This window comes from Anoplophora glabripennis, unplaced genomic scaffold (genome assembly GCF_000390285.2).
Source record: "Anoplophora glabripennis isolate ALB-LARVAE unplaced genomic scaffold, Agla_2.0 scaffold309, whole genome shotgun sequence".
NCBI classification, from domain to species: Eukaryota; Metazoa; Arthropoda; class Insecta; order Coleoptera; family Cerambycidae; genus Anoplophora; species Anoplophora glabripennis.
Window position 1 is genome coordinate 32,184 of NW_019416391.1, and position 20,839 is coordinate 53,022.

Genomic DNA, 20,839 nt, shown 5'->3' on the forward strand with positions numbered 1-20,839 from the left:
TTTTTCGTGACTCAAATACATGCAAACCATTTTCTAAAAATCCCGTATCGCTTCCAATATGTGTTATAATCAATCTTCGTCCTTTTCCAGAAGGTGCCTTTAATCCAGTAGAAAATCCATCTAAAAATGCTTGTCTCTTACTCTTAACATTACCATCCTGCCAAACTTTTGATACAGTATGACCTTCGTTTACCCATGTTTCATCCATGTAATATATCTTCTTACCAGATGCACGAAGTTCTCTTATTTTTTCTAAGTATTCTCTTCGCCATACCACAATTTCGTCTTTTTCAACGAGCATACTATTCCGATTCCGTTTCAAATATCGAAAATTCATGTCACGCATTATTCTTCTAAGAACCTTATCAGAGAAATTAGGAATATCCTCATCTTCAGCTATTGCAGCTTGAATTTTCTTTATCGTTGGTATTTCATTTCTAAAGAAAAATCCATGAATTTTCCTACGTATGGAGTATTTCACGTCAACGTCGACTTCTATTTTCTTCCTCCCTCGTGTTTCCACTTTTTTCTTCTTTGGATTCACTTCTACACTATTTTTTATGGCACGATAAACAGTAGCAACGGATACTTTTGTCAACGAACTACACATATCAACAGCTTCACTTACACTTGTATTAGAATTTCGCGACCGAATTCCTTTATACACGTTTTTTACCATTATTAATTCCGCATCGCATAGGTTAGGGCGTTTATGAGCAACAGACCGTTTGCTACAACCGGCACTTTGATCCATTTTAATTATTATTCCTACGTTTTAAAACGTCCCGATTGTATTTTTTTAATTTATAAATTTACTATAGTCATGGAATATGCAAACCCTCGCGCGCGCTTATAGTTTGACGTTTCTAACTGCGGCTAACTCGAATTCTACGTACGTTCGTTTACACCCACTAAAAAGAGCATTTCCCTATCTGTAATAATGCGATAGACAGAGATAGGAAATAAATCGCGTTCACTGTAACTCAGTCTATAACTGTTATAGATCCTATCAATGTGCAAAGAGAGCGGTACCTACATCATTTAAAATAAGCAAATAATATTGAACCGTTATAAAAATCAAGTTTTATACACTTTACGGTAATAGTGTTTCTATATTATGTATGAATCACTCTCTATAATTTCGACCGCAGAGTTATATAATATAGTACATAAATACTGAAGTTTCTTTATTTCTTCGGAACAAAATACTAATCATCTCAAAAGTGTATTAATCAATTTATTTATAATTTATTTATGATTATTTTATTGCCTACTCACCAATATCCTCTCTCTTCATTTTCTACACGTTTTGTGTACTCGAAAGGTTGAACCCCCGGCCAGGCTACTGAATCATTATCGAAATTCCAAGTTAGATCCACTATTTTTTTGAAATTGCACAGTGCATAGCATTGCAAAACAAGAATAAACAACCCAATTAACAACTGAGCTTTCATTATTTTTCTGCTCGTGTCCACTAATTATAAAACATATTTTATCAGATCCAGACTAGGTCAAAAGGGCAATACGAATATCGTTTTTAACAAAAAACCGTCTTCTTATCTTCAGTGAAGGTTTAAACCCGAAATAAGGCATGTGAAACGTCACTAGTAATTTACTGAAAATTGATTTGAATCATTCAAAAGATTTCTGTCAATCTGATAGATAGGTACCCACCAAACATTTTTCAGTTTCTGACATGTTTCAGAAACGTTTCCATTTTTCTTGAAACGTTTCATAAAAAATCCATGCAACCTTCTGCTAACGTTCTAGAAGCCCAAGATGTCCTCCCCAAAATACGTTTCCAATGAAACGTTTCAAAAAATTAGTTTCAGTAACATTCTTTTTATGTTCCATTTATGCCCCCGATATTTTTGTTTTACGTTTTAGTATATTTTCAGAAATGTTTCAGTAACATAATAATTTTATTACCATATTGTTCTCATAATGCTCTCAACTTTAGAACATTTTCATTTCAAAAGCGTTTTTGAAATAGTATAAATAGTGTATTTTTTTAAATATCTCTAATACTCCTTTGTGATATTTTTATTTGTATTGTGAATGACTTAATTCGAACTAAAAAAAGGTACATTGTATATTAAAAAAATAAATATGCTCTTCTAGTTTGGGGATGCGGCAACTTTTACTAAGAATTTCTTTCTTTTTGAGAAGCCACTGAAAAAAAGTTTCTAATATGGATTACGAATTTTGTCATTCATCGTACAAATAAAAATATCACAAAACAATATCAGAAGCATTAAAAAAAAGCTACACATTTTATATTGTTCAAATAATACGCTTCTGAAATAGAAATTTTCTAATGTTGAGACCATCATGAATATGGTCACAATGACGAACTGATAATTAGAAAAAGTTAGTTATGATTATGAATCTTGAAATGGTAGGTACATGAAAAACAAATAACATTACTGAAAAATAATATAAAGTTATAATTTCTTCTACGCATGGTCAATATTACATATATCCTTTTAATAATAATAAATTATACAGCAGAAATAAGGATACAAAATGATATCTTGACAAAGTAAATATCTGTAGGTATACCTAAACTCTTTTATTTAAGCATGCCTATAATACATAAACAAATATAAACATTTGTACAAAATATAAAATAAATGACGTCCATTTCACTTGATTCATCCATATTTCAAATAGTTCTCACTGACTAAGTAGTTGCTCTTCAAATTATATCGAAACGTATAGTTGTTGTCCCATTTTCTTAGTTCTTGTCCCTTGTCTGTAATAGGTAGTGGGTATAATAACTATATTTAGGTAGATGTGACGCAAAATTGGAAATCTCTACACATATCGTTTTAAACATTTTGCATCAATATTCATTATTTTATATGCACCTTACAATAACCACAACTGCACACACTACAAATTATCACATAAAATAGCGTCAAAGTAAAGATGAATAACAACGAAACCAAGCAAACTGACAAACCGCAAACCTAACCTAACATAATACGAATTGAAACGACAAATAAACTCGGGCTGTTACGCGCAGTCTACGCAAGTCACGAACATACATTTTTTCTAGACTTGTGTTATAAATATGCTACACATTTTTTTTTCTAATTATGTCTATATAAACAAAGGCAAATGAACTAACACTTGAGAAAGATTGAGAGCAAAATTTAACTAATGCCGATTATTCCATAAAATAAGCAAAAATAGCAAAGGGTTGTTCGTCTGTTATGTTTCCGAGATCGAAAGGTAATGTTTCGAGTAATGTTTCAAACTCTCTTCAATTGTAACGTTTCGGCTATGTTTCACTAAATAAGTTTTCAGGTGCTACATTTCTGTAATGAAACAGAAACGTTTCTAGTTAATGTTTCAAATGTTCAGTAAAACATCTCACTTGCAACGTTTCATTTACGTTTCGTGTTTAGTGGGTATCTATTTAAAATGTTAGTGATATAGTCGGGAAAAGACATAGATCTAATATAGTTTTAGATCTATGGGAAGAGACGTCATAATACCTTAGGTCAATCAAAAATAAATTATCCAAATGAAAAATAATCACATCTTATATTACAAAAATGGTATATAAAAACGAAAAAGGATGATTTAAGAAAAAATAAAAAGAATCATAGTAGGTATGCAAAATTTTGTTAAAAATAAGTAATTACCTTCGAGCATATATTACTGGAGGTAGCATGCCATTGCGAAAAGTGTGGATGAATGTACGAGAGAGACAGACAGTACCTCAGTACATGCTGTCTCACTCTAGCACGCCGCGATTGTTGGAGCATGGATTAATTTCCAACAAATCGCGGAGTGCTAGAGTGGGACAGCATGTACTGAGATACTGTATGTCTCTCCTCGCACACTAAACCACACTTTTCGCGATGGCATGCTACCCCCAATAATATTTAGTATATGCTCGAAGGTTCTCAGTTAATCTAACCTAATCAAACGTCCAGCCGCGCATCCAAGGGAGGGGCGATGCATCTCTTTTCTTAGACGTCAATTATGCAAACTCCCCCCCTCTAAAATCCATCTTTGAATCCGCCCCTGCAAACGTCTACCGGTTGCCCAACAATTTTGGCCGACATGATATAGTGTCAAATATAAAAGGAATGTTGCAATATTTTATACTTTATTTGTAAAATGAGCCATTTTTTAGTTGTTTTCTTTTTTAATCCAATAATAAATTTGCCTTGCAGTTGAATAAATCACTATACTCCGCGGTAGAAATTGTAGGGAGTGACTCAGACATAATATAAAAACACTATTACCATAATGCGTATAAAACATAAAATGATTTTTATACGGTTCGATATTATTTATCTTTGTGCCGCTCGCTACGCACATCGATAGAATCTATAATCGTCTATAGACTGAGTTACACAAAACGTCGATCTATATTCTATCTCTGTCTTTCGCACTTGGTAGGGAATAGAGAAATGCTTTTTTAGTGAGTGTAAACGGACTTGATTTACCCGTCCTGAGAAACGTCGTAGCATAAGCGTAGACGAGGGGTCTAATTCCATGTCTATAATAAATTTATAAAGGAGGAGGGCCTCTAAGGCCGGTTTTCGGCCCCTTCTGTTTTTTTTCAAAAAAAAAATATTTTTTTTCGCCACTAAGTATAGGTCATAAACAATCGATTTGACCCTAAACGGAACCTCAAATACCCCCCCCCCCTTATTCACTCCATAGTCCTATTCCCTCCACAGTCCCTATGATAAAATAATAGGGTAGCATAAACGCCTTGTAAGTGACTAATTATTTGCCAGATTACTACCCTTGAGCTCTTTTACATATTAATTCACTCATACCCTGCCCCCCCCCCAAACAGTACCCCTCCCCTCCGCTCACGTTAATAAAACACCCCAGTGAGAGGCAAGGGGACTCACGTTAATAAAGCACCCTAAAAGAAACAAATACCTACCACGTCCACGTCGTTTCTGGGTAACGCTAAGAGTAGTTTCAATAAAATCAGCGGGGGAGGGGGTACTGTTTGGGGGGGCAGGGTATGAGCGAATTAATATGTAAAAGGGCTCAAGGGTAGTAGTCTGGCAAATAGTTAGGCGTTTATGCAAACAAGGCGTTTATGCTACCCTATTATTTTATCATATGGACTTAGAGGCCCTCCTCCTTAAAAAAACACAACTGGGACGTTTTAAAATGCTGTAATAATTTAAATGGATCAAAGTGCCGGTTATAGCAAACCGTAAAAAAATATTAGATGTTATGTTTTATTAACTTTTTTCAATATTTTCTATATCTTGTTGCCTTTTACGCAGACACGCCAATGGATCTTCGTTCCCGGCACGCTTCATCCCCCTTACTAGTCCAAAAGCTAGCGATGAGTCACTCTGTATAATTTCGACCGCGGAGTAAGTACACATAATTCTAAAAGTACCTATCTCGGAAAAAATTTTAGAGGCATTGTCTCAAAATATCTGCTTGGCTTAATATCAAATAATGCAGTATATTTGCACCTTTAAGAGAGCTCTATAGCAAATAGGTAACCATGCAGTAATACATTTTTATATATTTTATTACACAGTCTGTCTAAATATGATTCAATGCTCAAATAACAGAGTTTCCGCCATTCTAATGCAGATTTTCTATAAAATGGAGTTAGTTTAAAATTCAAATTTATTTTTTGATTTAAAGAAATTTGTAATTTGGGGCTTATGTACAAGCGGTAGGTATCGTAAATTGTAGATTTCTTTACACTAAAAAGTTATTTGAGTTTCAAACTAAGTCCATTTTATAGAAAATTTGCGTTAAAATGAGGGAAACTGTTATTTGTGCATTAATTCATATATAGACAAACTTTGTAATAAAATCTATAAAAATGTATTGCTGGTTGCCTATTTGCTATAGAACCCTGTTAATTAATCATCATCAACCTAAATTTATGTGAAATATTTTGTTAATTTTTCAAAAATTTTGACACCCTGTATTTGATTTGCAAGTTTCATAAAAAAAATGTTTGCTAGTAGTTAGAAAATCTGCACAACTTTGTTGTATATATTTTATTAATATTCTCCCATCATAAACACCCTGCAATTGCACAAAAAAATATTAGAAATAGATTTGCTCTTCATTTTATTCTAACACCATGTATATACATCACTATATTTCCATAAACACATAAAATACATTGAAATAAAATAGATTTAAAACGCGATAAAGCTGGAAAAGGCATAAAAATTAAATGCTGCAACATAAATTTAATATTTTTAATATCATAAATAATAAAAATATCACAACCATTTTACAGTTTATAATACGAAACACTGATGGAATAAAATCAAATTTATTATTAAATAAATATCAATTAAAATTTAATGTACAGACGATAACTGGAATACTGCGTATCAGTCAGTTTAAAATTTATAAATAAATTCAAATGATTAAAAATATCTTGAAGTTAGTAAATAAAATATGTACATTTAAAAACAATTTTTATACACAATCAAATACTCCTGTTATTAATTTTATGTAATACTAAGTCTAATACTTATTCTTTTATGAAAAGAAACCCTGTTAAAGTTGAATTGAATGTTTTCTCGCTACATTGTATTGCACATCCTTAGTCTAAGCTAAGTGTTTCAAAACAGTCCGTGGTCACAATTCTTTTTCCGGAATGTGTTCTTCTGTGACGTCCAGGTAACTAAATTAGTTAATTTGTTAGTAGAGGCAGTGCAATATATTTAACTTAGTTTTAGTTTTTAGTATTTATTTTATTAGAGCATAATTGTTCAGATAACGTAAAAGTAGTAGCAGTAAGTACAATAAGTACATTTAACAATAGGCATATAGTTTTATTAAAAGTACAAATACCGATGAAAGAAAAAAAGTTACATCTGCATTTACATCCACACGATGGTCATGTCGTACAAGAATTTTATGTATATTTTTTCAATGAAAATTAGTTTTAACAGTTATCTATATTTATTGTCTTGAAAGTTTTGATTGTACCGACCTCATTTCTTTTTATATTTATCATTTTAAGTTTAAAACTAATAATGAGACTAAAAAAATCTATTTTATTACTGGCTCTTATATTTTTGCTTTATTATAAAAGTATTAATTCAGATAAATTCAAAAAATTGTTTTCTAAAAAATCTTATCAAATGAAGTCAAAGTTCATCGATATCAAAAACCTAGGCTACGAGGGTACGATTGTATCGTCTTTTGAATAAAATAATATTGGGAAGAAGCAACTACTCTGTAGTTAGTAGTTACATATCCTCTTTTTTAGGAAAAAAATTTTCAAGTTTATTCAAATTAGCTTAATACCCTTGAGGCTACGGAATTTACGAAATTAAAAATTAAAATAGAAGCTGTTGGCTCTGGAATACCGACAAGGGTTGCAGACATATTAGCAAAGTATTTACTGATCAACTGATAGAGTAATCTTTTTCATTCCTGAGGAAATTACATTTTGTTTGTTGTTGTACATATTTAAATTTTAATTTGATACTAATTTCTACTTTTCAAACTTCATATTGCTGCAACATTATTGAAAATTTAAATTTTGATGTACTATGTTTGATTTTAATATGTTGCACTTATTTTCACAAAAACGTGTTAAATACTTTCAAATTCAAGATTTTCCAGCTAAAAGTTTAAAGAATATATCATATTTTCAAATATGGTAGGACGATGTATTTTTTCAATTCAAAACTAAAATGAATTGAGAAAATTGGGATAAAAATCTTATAGTTAATATTTTACTTCCAAATTTGTTAAAATTTACGTATGATTTAGAGCCCATATTGACAGAGTATTGTAACAGATTATTCCACTACTTTGAGACCAAAATATCACAAATTGTAACAACTTATTCTAATAGTATATTTGAAATAGATACCAAAGAACTCATATTACTAAGTTATTTGTGGATATAGTGAGCAAAATGATGATCAAATGAAAAAAATTATACAAAGACAGCCAAAAACATTTGACAAATTATTTTTTTTATAAATACAAGATGTCCGCAAATTCCACCAACAACGTTTGACTGTATATTCACGATTATGAATAAATACGATCTACAAAAAAAAGTTAAATAAAAACTTTTTGGTTTTTGTGTGACAGAGGCCTTCAAAGTTGTCAAAAATAAAACTAATTTAATTAATAACTTCATAACCCTTTTACCAATCGCGTTAAAATTGGCACATTTATTTGGACTATTATGGCGTATTATTTCTTAAAGTTTTTGCAAATCGATATACTGGGTGATAGTTTTCTCCGGTTACCTCTCCCTTTTAGCAGTCAAAACTTTTACAGTGGTCATATTTTTTCAAACGGGCAGCTACATTGAAAAGGTAGTTTTATTTTAAAAAAATATTGTCTCTTGAGAAAATTGCCTTCAGAAAGCCATTCTTGAGAAAAATGGCATTATTTACAGGTCTGTATGTTTGTATGTTATGTGACTTTTCTTCTTAATTCTTATTACGCTAACAACCTCATTATTAACAGTTGTACAAAACAATTGTTTTTTATTCTGATTCTCTAATAGTTTTTTTTTTTTTTGGTTACCTCTGTTGGTCATTCAGGAAGCTTACAGAAGAAAGAAAAACTAAATACAGCAGTGTAAAATATAGGAGACAAAGGTTGTCCTATCATTAACATTGCTGCCAGTAAGACTTATACTCGGAGAACATTTGTCATTTCATATACATTATATTGAATATACCCTGTTTTATGATCTAAGTTTACTAATAATTGTAGAGTTTTCATTAGATATACTAATGGGAAATGTGCCGTGTTCATAAATAAAATAAATACTTGAAGAGAAATCGTTGCATATTTGAAATGGCCACATACCAGACTATAGGGGTTTTGTTTCAAATGCACTTCTGCCATGACTTTAGTTGATTCTGGGTCAGAAATTACCTCCATCAAAAGACAGGATCGAAAGTCTGCTCCAGTTGTTGAAATGTACAGGGTTAGTAACTATAATCTGACAACTTATTGAGTTTATTATTGAAATTACAAATAATTTTTTAATACAAATGTTTTAGCTTTTTTTATGAATTTTTATACTTAATAGAGTATTAGAAAAAACAATTGAATAATGGAAATCACTAAATTAAAGAAAACATTTTTTTTCTAATATAACACCCTATATGTTATACTTAGCTTACTTAGCTTCGTTAAATTTTTCTCTTTTCAAAAATATATAATATGTTACCGTTTGATTCAGGAATTTTCGATATATTTCAGTTTTGAAAAAACAAGAGGGAAATTTATGTCCGACAGATTGCAATGGCTATGGATGAGGCACGCAGAACAAACAAATGACTGATAGAAGTTCATTTATCATCATTAATTTATTTCTTATAACAAACTATTTTAACAAAGAAATAATGTTTAGTGAGAACGAAAAATTTGAAGTTATCCGTTTATTTTATGACAATGATAAAAATCATTCTTAACTTTAACAGAATTTTAATCCTAATTCATAAAATCCAACTAAAACACAAATGGTCACATATGCACAATGTGACCACCATTATTATTGATGCACTTTGTATAATCCTCATTAATTTTCAGAACTGCATTTAGTATGAAATGATCAACTTTATGTCTTAGTTCATCTAAGTTTACACTAATTTCCTTATAAACCTCGTTCTTAAGTAACCCCACAGAAAACTGTCCAATGGTGTAAGATCTAAGCTAGTTGAAGGCCATTGAATATTTCCTCCATTACCAATCCACAAATCAAACCTATTATTTAAATAATTTCGTATTGCTCTGGTCCTATGCAGAGGCGCTCCGTCTTGGTGCCAAATCAAACTGCTATAGTTGACCAGCGGCAGGTCTTACAATTTCTTATCTACTTGATTTTCAAAAAAATGCAGATGTTTTTCCCCAGTCAAAGCAGCTTCGTAAAATAGTGGGTCAATGATTTTATTTCTCAATATACCACACCAAACATTAAACGATGTGCGTACTTGACTTGGAATTTCCCTATTACAGTGAGGATCTTCATTTGCCCAGGTATGAGTATTTTTTCTATTGTACATGCCAGCTGTTGTAAAAGTCGCCTCATCAGTCCATAAAATCTTTTCAGAATAGTTTTGGTCGCCATTTTTCAAGCACAGCGTTTCTCTAATCGCTGAACTTTTTCATTTTGGGCGAGTTTTTAGACCGGCATAGTTTTATAGGGGCGGTATTTATATTTATGCAATGTTCTAATAATTTTACTTTGGCTTATTTCTCACTGTCTTAAAGCATTTACTGTGGAGTCTTGTGGCCTTTCTCTCGAATGAATATTTGCTTACCTTGAAAATATAGGAATATAGTTAGTTCTAATTCTTCATTTGCAATAATACTTCGTTTCTGTCTTCTAAGAGATTTTGTTTCTCTAAAGCGTCGCTCAATGTCATAAAATGCAGCTCGAGATGGAATTGGAAACTTGGGATGCAAACGAGCATATTCGGCGCGCGCTGCATTCACATTATTATTATTCTTGTAAAATAAACGGACTTTTTTTCGTTCTCACTAAACATTATTTCATTGTTAAAATAGTTTGTTATAGGAAATAAATTAATGATGATAAATAAACTTCTATCAAATTTGTTCATTCCGCGTGCCTGGTCCATAGCCACTGCAATCCGCCAGACATAAATTTCCCTCCCGTTTTTTCAAAAATAGTTTTAAATTGAAATATTTCGAAAAGTCCCGAATCAAACAGTAACATATTATTATTTTTGTAAAGAGAAAAATTTAACGTAGCTAAGTATGTACCTACTAATAAATAGGGTGTTCCATTTAAAAAACATTTTTTTTCTTTAATTTAATGATTTCCATTATTCAATTGTTTTTTCTAATACTGTATTATAAAAATTCATAAAAAGCTAAAACTTTTGTATTAACAACTTTTTTGTAATTTCAATAATAAACTCACAATAAGTTGTCAGATTATAGTGACTAACCCTGTACAATGAAGACTCTTGAAAATAAAATTCAAGTTTCAAGTAGAATATCTTCCAAAGTGGTTGAAGTTTCTGATTCAGTTGATTACAGATTACGTTACCTCCATGTTTGGAATAAACTTGATCTGCTGTAATATTGGGAACCTCAATTTGCAATTTTCAGACAAAGAAAATAAAGCTAATGAATTAGACTTTTTTGTTCTAGTTAACTAAGGTGTATTTTTAATACTTTGAATTTACTTTTAATGAAAATGTCAAATTTTCAAAAGTTAACACAAATAAAATAACTGGTGGGTTTGCGGTCCTCACAATACAGGAACTCTATGATGCGATTAACCCCAGTTTGACGAGTGACGCCCCCTTAGAAATTTTATTTCTCGATTTGCAAAATTCGTTTAAAAAATTCTAAATATGTAGGCTCCGCATAGTTCGCTTCTACATCTGTAAAGTGTTTACAGCAGTGGTTATGGTTATTGTCACGCAGCAGTAAGACGGAATGGGAGTACCGCATATTTACTATCAGTGTGGGCTCTGTTTAGTTCAACCATAACCAAATAGTAGTTATTCATGGCTTTTTTTCTTATTAAACGTAAGTTGTTCAGGTGTGGTGCAAAATTTTGTTACTTACGTGTTGTTTCTTGTGGTTTTTTTAAAGACTGTAACAGTTTAAATTGTTTAAATGATTATAAAGACAGACTAACAGTAATGCTATGCTGAAAAATCAATGTTGCGAGAAATATCAAACTTTAATGCAAAAGTAATTCAAAATTTTATTTTGGACAAAAGCAAACAAGTGGACCTTCACTTCAAAAAATAATGTTGAACACATTTTCCCTGTATTTCAATAGTACTTAAAATGAAACTACCCCATTTTTGTTCAATCCTTTGTACCTTAATTTTTCTGCCTTCCTTAGCATTATGAAAGTCAAGAGCCGCCACTGAGTTTGACTTTTATATTTCGTATTTATAGTAATTATTATACCTACCCATATTCACCAAATTTAATAAAATTAGGACAAGTATTATTTAATCTCATATTTACAATTTAATTAATCTCAGTTAAACTATTACTTTGTTGCAAAAATTGAGTATTTTCGTTGTATTCTTTTTTTTAATAATACACTTATTCAAATTTCACCTTGTGGTACATAAATCCAATAATTACCAATAAAAATAACTATACAATGCCTATCGTTAAACTCCTTTTAAGTTCTGTAAAATTTACTGCTGTTTTATAATATCACTTTTTTGTACTCGAGACTTGTTAAATATCTCATAAAACTACAATTAAGTATATACAAACAAGAAAGGGGACAGACAAATATCAATTATTATTTACTAACACGCTGAGATATTCTGCCACAAAGGCTCTTAGTATTTTGTTGATATTTTCGACAGTATCCCTGTCCACTATGTCCCTGTTGTCGCCTGGCTTATGCCATTCCTCTGGGAACGGATTAGAAATTAAGTGCAGAATCGGAACGTCTAAAAGAACACATATAATTAGAAAATGCAGAAGGGAGATATCCAAAAAATCTATATAATATTAAACAAATTATTGACATATCTTAACAATAAATTTATGTCACTTACTTCTCCTTAAAAATGGAATGTGATCGTCTTCGATGTATCCACCATATGCTCTTCTCAAAAAGTACCTATGGTTATTTGATTTTTTCAACAGTTTCAAATGTTGAAGTCTATCCTCTATATCTGCCAGTCTTAAATACCTAGAAAATCAGTAAGTTATGCCTCATATAGATCGGAACTTAAGTCTATTTTTGACCCAATAAACTATTTAAGAAATAGACACAAGTGACTATACAAGGTGATTCACAACTTATACAAAAGAATTTGGGAATAAATGCAGTATGAGAAATGGAGTCAATATCGTAAAAAATGTTTGTGTAAAATCCTTATAGTTCCGAGAAAAAAATTATTGAAGTTGTAGTACTTTCAACCATTATGTAGCTGAACAACTATAGTCTCTAGCGTCATTCGCAATATGAGTGGAGAGCCACGCGGCCTCAGCGACTCGGAATACTGAAATTCGATTTTACAATCATCGTTGTGATAGCGTTTACAATAGTTTTTTTAGTAGTTAGTGTCAAAAATGGCTTGCGTGTGTAGCAAGTCGGAATTGATGGATATAGTTTTAATTTATGGTGAAGCAAGACAACATTTGTCGTAGAAACTGAGTAAGATGGACCCAAATGTGTTTACACGTCGGTGGACAAAATTTTTAACAGTTGTAACAAGGTATGTCAAATTATTTTATTATTAAAACCACAAATTTATTTTATTTAATTATTACAATAGCGGCAAAAGCAGTTGAATTTGCCGATATAAATAGGTGCTACAAAATTCTATTTATTTCTTTCCTTGCGAAATTCTTTCAAGTTTTTGTCCGTTTTTATTACACTTTGCCGCCATGCCAGTCGCATTGCGTGAGGTCAGGTTTTACAGTGGACCAGTTTCCAGTGCCACGCAAAAGTGTATTTTTAAATCAGTTTTGAACTGTCCTTTCTGATTTTTTCTCTACAACATTGTATTTGTAAGAACCCCCAGTACACCCAAAGTTGTTTTTTTTGGATAAGTTCTGAATCACCCTGTATTTAAGGCACTCCTTCAAATGCTCCAATAAATTGGGCAATGGTTCAAATTTAAGGCTAAGAACTTTTAGAATAATAATTTATCATAACTGCAAAAATGTATGTATCATTTTTTTTAATATTTAAAATTGTCAAATATTTGAACCAGTGAAGCTAGAAAATTTGTCACAATTTATGTATCCACCAAAACAATGCAGAGATCTATTATATTAATTTAACAGTAATTTTTTTTGTGTGATCAGAATTACATGTAAACAGGGTACAAACACATCTCGAGCATTCACATTCTTAAACTGACATGATAGCATATACCCCGCTTTAAAACAAATATATTCATTAGACTTTCATGCTTGTAACTGTAATGGATGTTAAAATACTTGAAAAAACGAGTGCCACAATACAAAACGCAATAACAAAAAATATATATAAAATACACTACTGGAAAAAATTAAGAGAACAAAATAATTTCATAATTTTTTAGTGATATTTGAAAGGCTGTATTTCAGTGAAAAATAACATTAAAAAAAAGCATTTTGAAGCATTAAGTCCCTAGTTTCAAGATCTTTTGACAGAAAAATTTTTTAGCTACAGTTATCTAAGAATCAAAATAACCTTGTGAAATAAAATTCCAATCAGGAAAACATTTTCCAGCTCAATCAATGAAGAGGTCAGTTAGTTTGTTTATTCAGCTTCAATTTACTTTTTGAAAGGTCTCCGCACAACTATTGGTTGCTGAGATATTCATGGTTGAATGAGAAATTCCACTTTTGTCTTTAATTATCAATATCCCAGCAACAAATTATTGCACAGTAAATTCAAAGGCCGTTTTGAAAACTTGAATAAATTCTCTATAAAATCAATCAATTTTTTTTTATACATTAATTTGAAAAAACTGAGAAAAATACCTTTTTATAAAGTACCACAAGTTTACAAATACTGATGAAAAGACTAATGTTGAGAAAAATTACAGCTACCCACAATAACCCTGTAAACTCAAATGATCAAAGATTCCGAAAAAATTTAAGGAGCACATTTAATGCTCCTAAACATTACGTAATCATTATAAAAAGGAAAAAAAATATTCTCCACAATTTTACATTAGATATTGTTTAAATTAAAAAAAAAAAATCAAAAAATAAAAAATTTTACTAAATCACTACAAAATTTATTATTATTATTTAATTATTTATTTTTGTTCCCTTAATTTTTTCCAGTAGTTTATAATAATTGACGAATGTGAAACACAAATCACATCCACTATATCAAAAATTATAACTTGCACTCCCTATAAATTGAACAAAAGTAGCGCCATCTCTTTGTTGTTTATTTTCACGAATTACATGTCTGTCATTAATGTTGTATCAGAGCAGATCATCTGATTTTGTTCATTTACGTATATGTTATAGTTTGTTGTAAATAAAAAAAATCACTGATTTCTTTATCGAGGTTCAGAGGTCATGCAATAATAATAATAATCGTAACTGAGTATAGTAGCAGTTCGTTTAAATCTTTATGCCAATCTTACTTTTACTGCTTCTAAACTCTGTCAACTGATAAAACAACCAACAACTTAGGTAAAATTTTGATAAATACAAATCTTACATTTTACACAAAATTAAAGAAAAACAAAATATACATACATATGTACAGAGAGATCCAGAATGATTGAAGTGTTTGGAGATAGCAGCCTGTGTTTGTCTCTGCTACAGATTTTTATATGCTAAAGATGGTGTTAGAAACAGGCTACATTCCCCAAATGCTTTAATCATTCTGGATACTCTCGGTATATTCCTTGCCTTCAATTAAAGGAAGATGTCAAAAGGCTATTAATAGCAGAACACCAAATGAAACTTTATCTTCCACAAAATTTTACATAATAATATTATTTATTTGAATAATTTATGTTACAATTTTATAGACATTAAATATGCAGATAAAATTTTTATATGCACTTATATTTGCAATTGTATTAAATATAAGTAGGTGTATACTTCAAACGTAATGTAGCACATAAAAAATCTGAGACGCCTTAATTTTTTAAAGAAAATAATATTTTGAGTGAATAAATGCTATGTTTAAATAAAATACTTGGCCTAAATATAGGTGCAGATTCTGCATCACATATTAACAAAAAAATTTCATATAAATACTTATCAGAAATGCTTTGTTTTCAGGATATAGGGTAATAAAAATCTCAAAAAAAATTGTATTTTTTTTTTAAATTACAATAAAATGGATACTTAAGGCAATTTAGTTCAAATATAGTGCAATTTTAATTTAATTATTCATTGATTATTAATAAATGTGTCTACATGCCAGTCTTTTTATACATAAGAATTTAGGGATGCAGAATCTGCCAATAAACTTTGCTCAAGCATTTTAGTTAAACTGTGTCTGTATAAAATAATTATAAACAATTTCTGTGCACAAAAAATATTGTTTTTGTAAACAAAGCACATTTTTCATAAATTCAAGCGAAAATTAATAAAGTTATTCTTCTAGTGTAAATAATTTTTGTTTTCTTTATTAAATAACCAGAGAAGACTGCTTACCAATCCTGTGTATTTTTAAAATTACTATAAAACCTGGAATTCTTATGACCAATCAAATCCAGAAGTACCAACATGTCCATCCTATCTAAATCAGAAATTGTTTCGCCAGTTGTTATACTGAGCAGCCTATTATTATGATAAACTTCAGCCAAATGCCTTGCTCCATATATGGAATCAGTAGGGCCCCAATTAACGAAAGCTTCCTCTCCGTCAAAGAAAACTAGTTTCAGATTCACGTTAGATTTGTCCCTGATTGAATTTAAATCTTTTTGCATGACTTTTGCAAGGTTCAGCATCATAGCACAAGGTACTGCCGAGTCAGTAGCACCTAGAAAACGATACGACAAAGTTTTCAATCAACAGAAATAAACTTTCGATCAGATTATGGCACTTACCAACGAAAACAGTATCCTTAAAATATTTGCTGTCGTAATGGCAAGCCAATACTAAGTATCTCTCTGCATTGGGGTTTAAAGTGGCGATGATATTTCTGAATCTAAGTGTTCCAAACTGTTTCGGGGCGACATCGTCAAATTCGTCAACTTCTACGTGCCACTTCAACTTTTGCAGTTCCGATTTGATGTAATTGAACACTTTGTCATGGTTTGGAGTGCCTACCACTCTAGGTATGAGTATATTGTCTAAAACCTCGTCTGTGTATTTCAAGTCGGAGAGAGTCGCTAAATATTTAATATCAGCATTTGAGAGGTCTTGAGGTCTATGATTTTGCTGAAAATTTAGCCAAGAATATTTTGAGAAAAATTCTGTTACAAAAACATACTTGGACATTTAGTGGATTTGTGCATATACTATTTACGGCTGGAGGAAATTATATTTTAACTACCATTGTTTTTACCACTGGCAGCAAAAAATGAAGGTCACAGGATCTTTACGGGAACAATTACTCTCTAATAAAATTCCAATGCAACTCATGAACAACATATTTAGTAGTGTCTGATGTCATATGAATAGTTAAATAGAGTTGATTTTGTACAGAATTAACATAAAATGAGGATAATTGATAATGATGAATAAAAATATCTTATCTACTTATTTTTTTTTGTGACAGATGTACTTCGAATAGATTTATTATATTAAATATGACATATGTACTATCGTGACACAAAACATACAATTTTTTCATTAACGAAAGCTACGCAAATATTTCAGTATTAAGAAATATCCCAAAATATGTGTTATCAATTAGCAGAATAAGGTTTCCTGGAACGAAGGGATAAAACAGCAATATATTTAATTAATAGCTAATTGGTTGTGGGAAAACAACTAATTTTTGGAACCTTGGATGTTCATTGAAGCCTCTGAGTGCTTATTCCCATACAAAAGAAGAACGTATTCTGTGAAATTTTAATATCTATATTAAAAAATCAATAATTATTACATTCTCATTTTTTTTTTAATTAGGAAGTATTTGCAGGTGTATCTCAAAATATAAAGCATATGTTCAAATTAGGCTGTGATTTAGTAATGAATTAATTTTATTAATTGAAAGAAAAAACAAATTAAACATTCAGTCATTAATCAATCCACTTTTCCCTACTCTACTTTTACATCTAAAAAACTTGTTAGTAAAACTGAGGATCTTTTAATTAAATATCTAATATAAATTATATAACAAATTACATATCTTTAAAAACCAGGAAGTGTTTATTGACTGTTAATAACACACTTATATGCAACTTTGTTTTTATCAATCCTGGTCATCTTTGCATTTAGACATAAAGTTGTTGTTGTAAAGTTATATCAATATTTCTATTTTTGCAGATATATATTAAACGTAACAAGATACTTTATAAAATTAAAAGAATGTTGACAAATTTGGGGATATTTGAATAACTAATAAATTGTCCTTCATTTTATCATAATATTATCTGTCAAGAATAATAATTTTATTACATATACCTGCGTACACAACTAATTATATTATCACACATCAAGTAAGTACATTTATAGGGTCTCCGCTTTCACTACTGAACTAGAGGTCTCTTGTAGAAAGTTGCAATATGGATATTATCAAATACGAAATATATTATTTTATGTTGAATGTCATAATGTAAATAAAACAGCGTTTTTATAAACAATATTCTAAATCATATATATAATACACATAATAATAAAATAAAAATAACACAAATTATTTATCTGTCTTTAGACATATTTTTAAAATCTTTAAGCACTTGTTTTTTTTTAGTAGGTAGGAGTAGGTGTTATATTCGTTGAGACTTAATTTTGTGGCATTGAGGTGAATTTTCAGAAGTGTTTAAATTGAATTAAATTTGTTGTAATAATAATTTTTTTAACACCCTGTAAACGCCTTTTCACAAATCACACTGACACTGACAGATTATTGAAACGGGGATATTTAAAAAAAAAACAAAAACAACTGTAAAGGAGAAAGGACAGCAAACTCTAAAAGAGAAAAGTGTTTACCTGTAGTGATTTGAACTGACTGCCATTAGAAAATGTTGCTACAACTGTAAGGAAGACTAATAAAATCCGTAACATTACAAAAATAAAAATAATAACTCTTAAGGAACTTAACCTCTAACTACCTCTGGAACTCAAATGAAAGGAGAAAGGAACAAAACACAAAATATATAAACTCGTGCCTCGACATTTGCTGTCAACGTCAACTACCTCCCCTCCAACCTCCAACCTACAAATGTCACAGACCAACCAAATGTAAACATTTGAGGAGGTTATTGCGCAGGCATCAAGTACTAAAGGTAGGTTTACAACGAGGTATCATCATAAAAAGTAAAATATTTAAATTTATGAAAATTTAATGTAATTGAGTGATTTAAAACATGAAAATAATAAGAATCTGTTGTTGTACATTGTGCATTTGTATATAAATTTGTTTACAAGTAAGTTTAATAAAACAATACAAAAATAAACTGAAAAATAAACTTCACACCGAGCCACTATATTGGCATGTATTAAATAAGGACAATAGAAAATCCTGGATCCTCTTAACAATAACAATTTCAGAATCGAGTGTGTCTTGAAAAACGTCTTTCTCCGACGCTTTTTATTTCTCCTCATTCAGAAATATATGTAGCCTGTAAAAATTCCTTAAGCTGCACTTTGAACTATGTTCTTTGAGATATTGAAACCGAATGAATAGTATTTTCCGATGTAGATAAACTACTTCTGCCCTTAAACTTTTCATAGACAACCAAGAAACGTTTGGTTTTGTTTACAATCAATTGTTTTTATTTTTATATAGGTAGGTCAGTTATTTAAAAACATTTCTATGTGAAAATTGTTTATAGATTGTGTAGAACTATGCTTAACAAAGCACTCAAAAATGATTTATTGTGCCACAGGCGAAATCTTGGATAAATATGGGATGTGTGCCAAGTTTTGATTTTGATCAGCTTTGGTCGGAATAGTGTAGGCTTGGCCTAATTCGAGCAAATTTTACAAGATCCCTGGGATTCCTTCCATTTGTTCCCGTCTGATTATTTTTCACTGCCTACGTAGGCTCAAATTTCAAACAAAATAAAGAGGACTGCACTCTGCAAAGTAGGATAAGCGGAAAATCCATAAAATAACGTGGGCGGAAAACTTAATTTGCTTGTTGCCTCCGCAGTCATCCAGTTCCAAATTTATTCATGTCTTTTACATACGGCGTTAACATGCACAGCATAATTCATGAGGAAATTTATTAGATGGAGATGGAATTCATCAAAGTAATGACATTTTCATGTAGGCGTGGGTATTACGGGGATATTAAATATAAAAGATTTTGATCATTTTATTTTCGAACAAATTGGAATAGGTGGAGTACCTGCGTTGTTTATTAAGTTTATCACTTATTGTGTTGCTGGAAGCTTTACGTTTTACTTAAAATTTTCGAATTGAATAAATTAGCACAATCTATTTATATTTTTAAGAAATGAGGAAGTGAGATTCGTAGCCTTGATATTAAATTGACTTATCAAATTCAGAATAAAATTTTCTAAATCAAGCAAACCTTCAATCAAAAGAATTAAAAATATGACTTGAAAATGATGAGGAAAATGCAGGATACCTTTTTTATCCAAAAATATGACATGCCTATTAATTTTTCTGAAAATCTAGTGTATAGTTTTTCTGGGGGTTTTAATGACAAAGCCCTGGTTTACAAAGGCTTTTGGACCTAAATTACCCAAGGAATCACCTCCTTAATTTATGACATAGACCTTGGATACACCCTGTATATTCTAAACTGTTTTACTTATTAGATAGTCAGTTTTTTTTTTGATGCTACATTATCACGAATACTGATGTATATTAATAAAATTTGGGTAACTAAATTAAGGAAATAAAGGGAAAATTGCACCAAATTTGATTTTAAATAGAACTATGTTAAGTATTGATGGAAGTACTGACAGACACGATAACTAAATACGAATTTCGACGCTACCGAGTTCTGCAAATTCACGCTTTACCGGGTGATCCAACTGATGGTTGACCGCCATTACATGAGAACGGAAAGAGCAGACCAGAAAACTGCAAGCAGGGATCGTTAAGGCGTGATGATATATATTTGACTTTTTATTCAAAAAAGTTTTCAATATTTCTTAACATTGATTCGAAGGTCTGTTACTGATTTTATTAGTATTGCCGAAGGGAGGGCAAATTTTGCAAAATCCCGCCAATGCAGCACACATTTAAGCATCACACTGTAAAATATAAATTTAAGAGTGATTTATGGAACCCAACTAATGTGTTGGATGGA

The 20,839-nt window shown here is 30.6% G+C and overlaps 2 protein-coding genes and 1 long non-coding RNA gene across 3 annotated transcripts in view; 1 reads left to right on the top strand and 2 right to left on the bottom strand.

The window, feature by feature from the left end:
- LOC108908558 (kynurenine formamidase-like) overlaps positions 1-1,454 on the bottom strand; it is a 9,056-nt gene extending 7,602 nt beyond the window's left edge. Inside the window, exon 1 of the mRNA XM_018712624.1 lies at positions 1,279-1,454. Within this exon, the coding sequence (XP_018568140.1) occupies positions 1,279-1,454 (176 nt within the window). The remainder of the gene's footprint in view (positions 1-1,278) is intronic.
- Positions 1,455-6,560: 5,106 nt separating this feature from the next.
- Positions 6,561-8,789, top strand: LOC108908575. The gene is made up of 2 exons (XR_001964376.1): positions 6,561-6,651; positions 8,547-8,789. It is a non-coding gene; the product is annotated as an uncharacterized LOC108908575 (long non-coding RNA).
- On the bottom strand, positions 6,562-18,741 carry LOC108908574 (glutaminyl-peptide cyclotransferase). The gene is made up of 6 exons (XM_018712646.2): positions 18,544-18,741; positions 16,491-16,824; positions 16,096-16,423; positions 12,525-12,661; positions 12,275-12,416; positions 6,562-6,655 (listed from the first exon to the last, which is right to left on the bottom strand). Exons 1-6 carry the CDS (start codon positions 18,616-18,618, stop codon positions 6,610-6,612), a joined length of 1,062 nt encoding a protein of 353 aa, XP_018568162.1. The 5' UTR covers positions 18,619-18,741; the 3' UTR covers positions 6,562-6,609.
- Between the last annotated feature and the right edge of the window lie 2,098 nt (positions 18,742-20,839).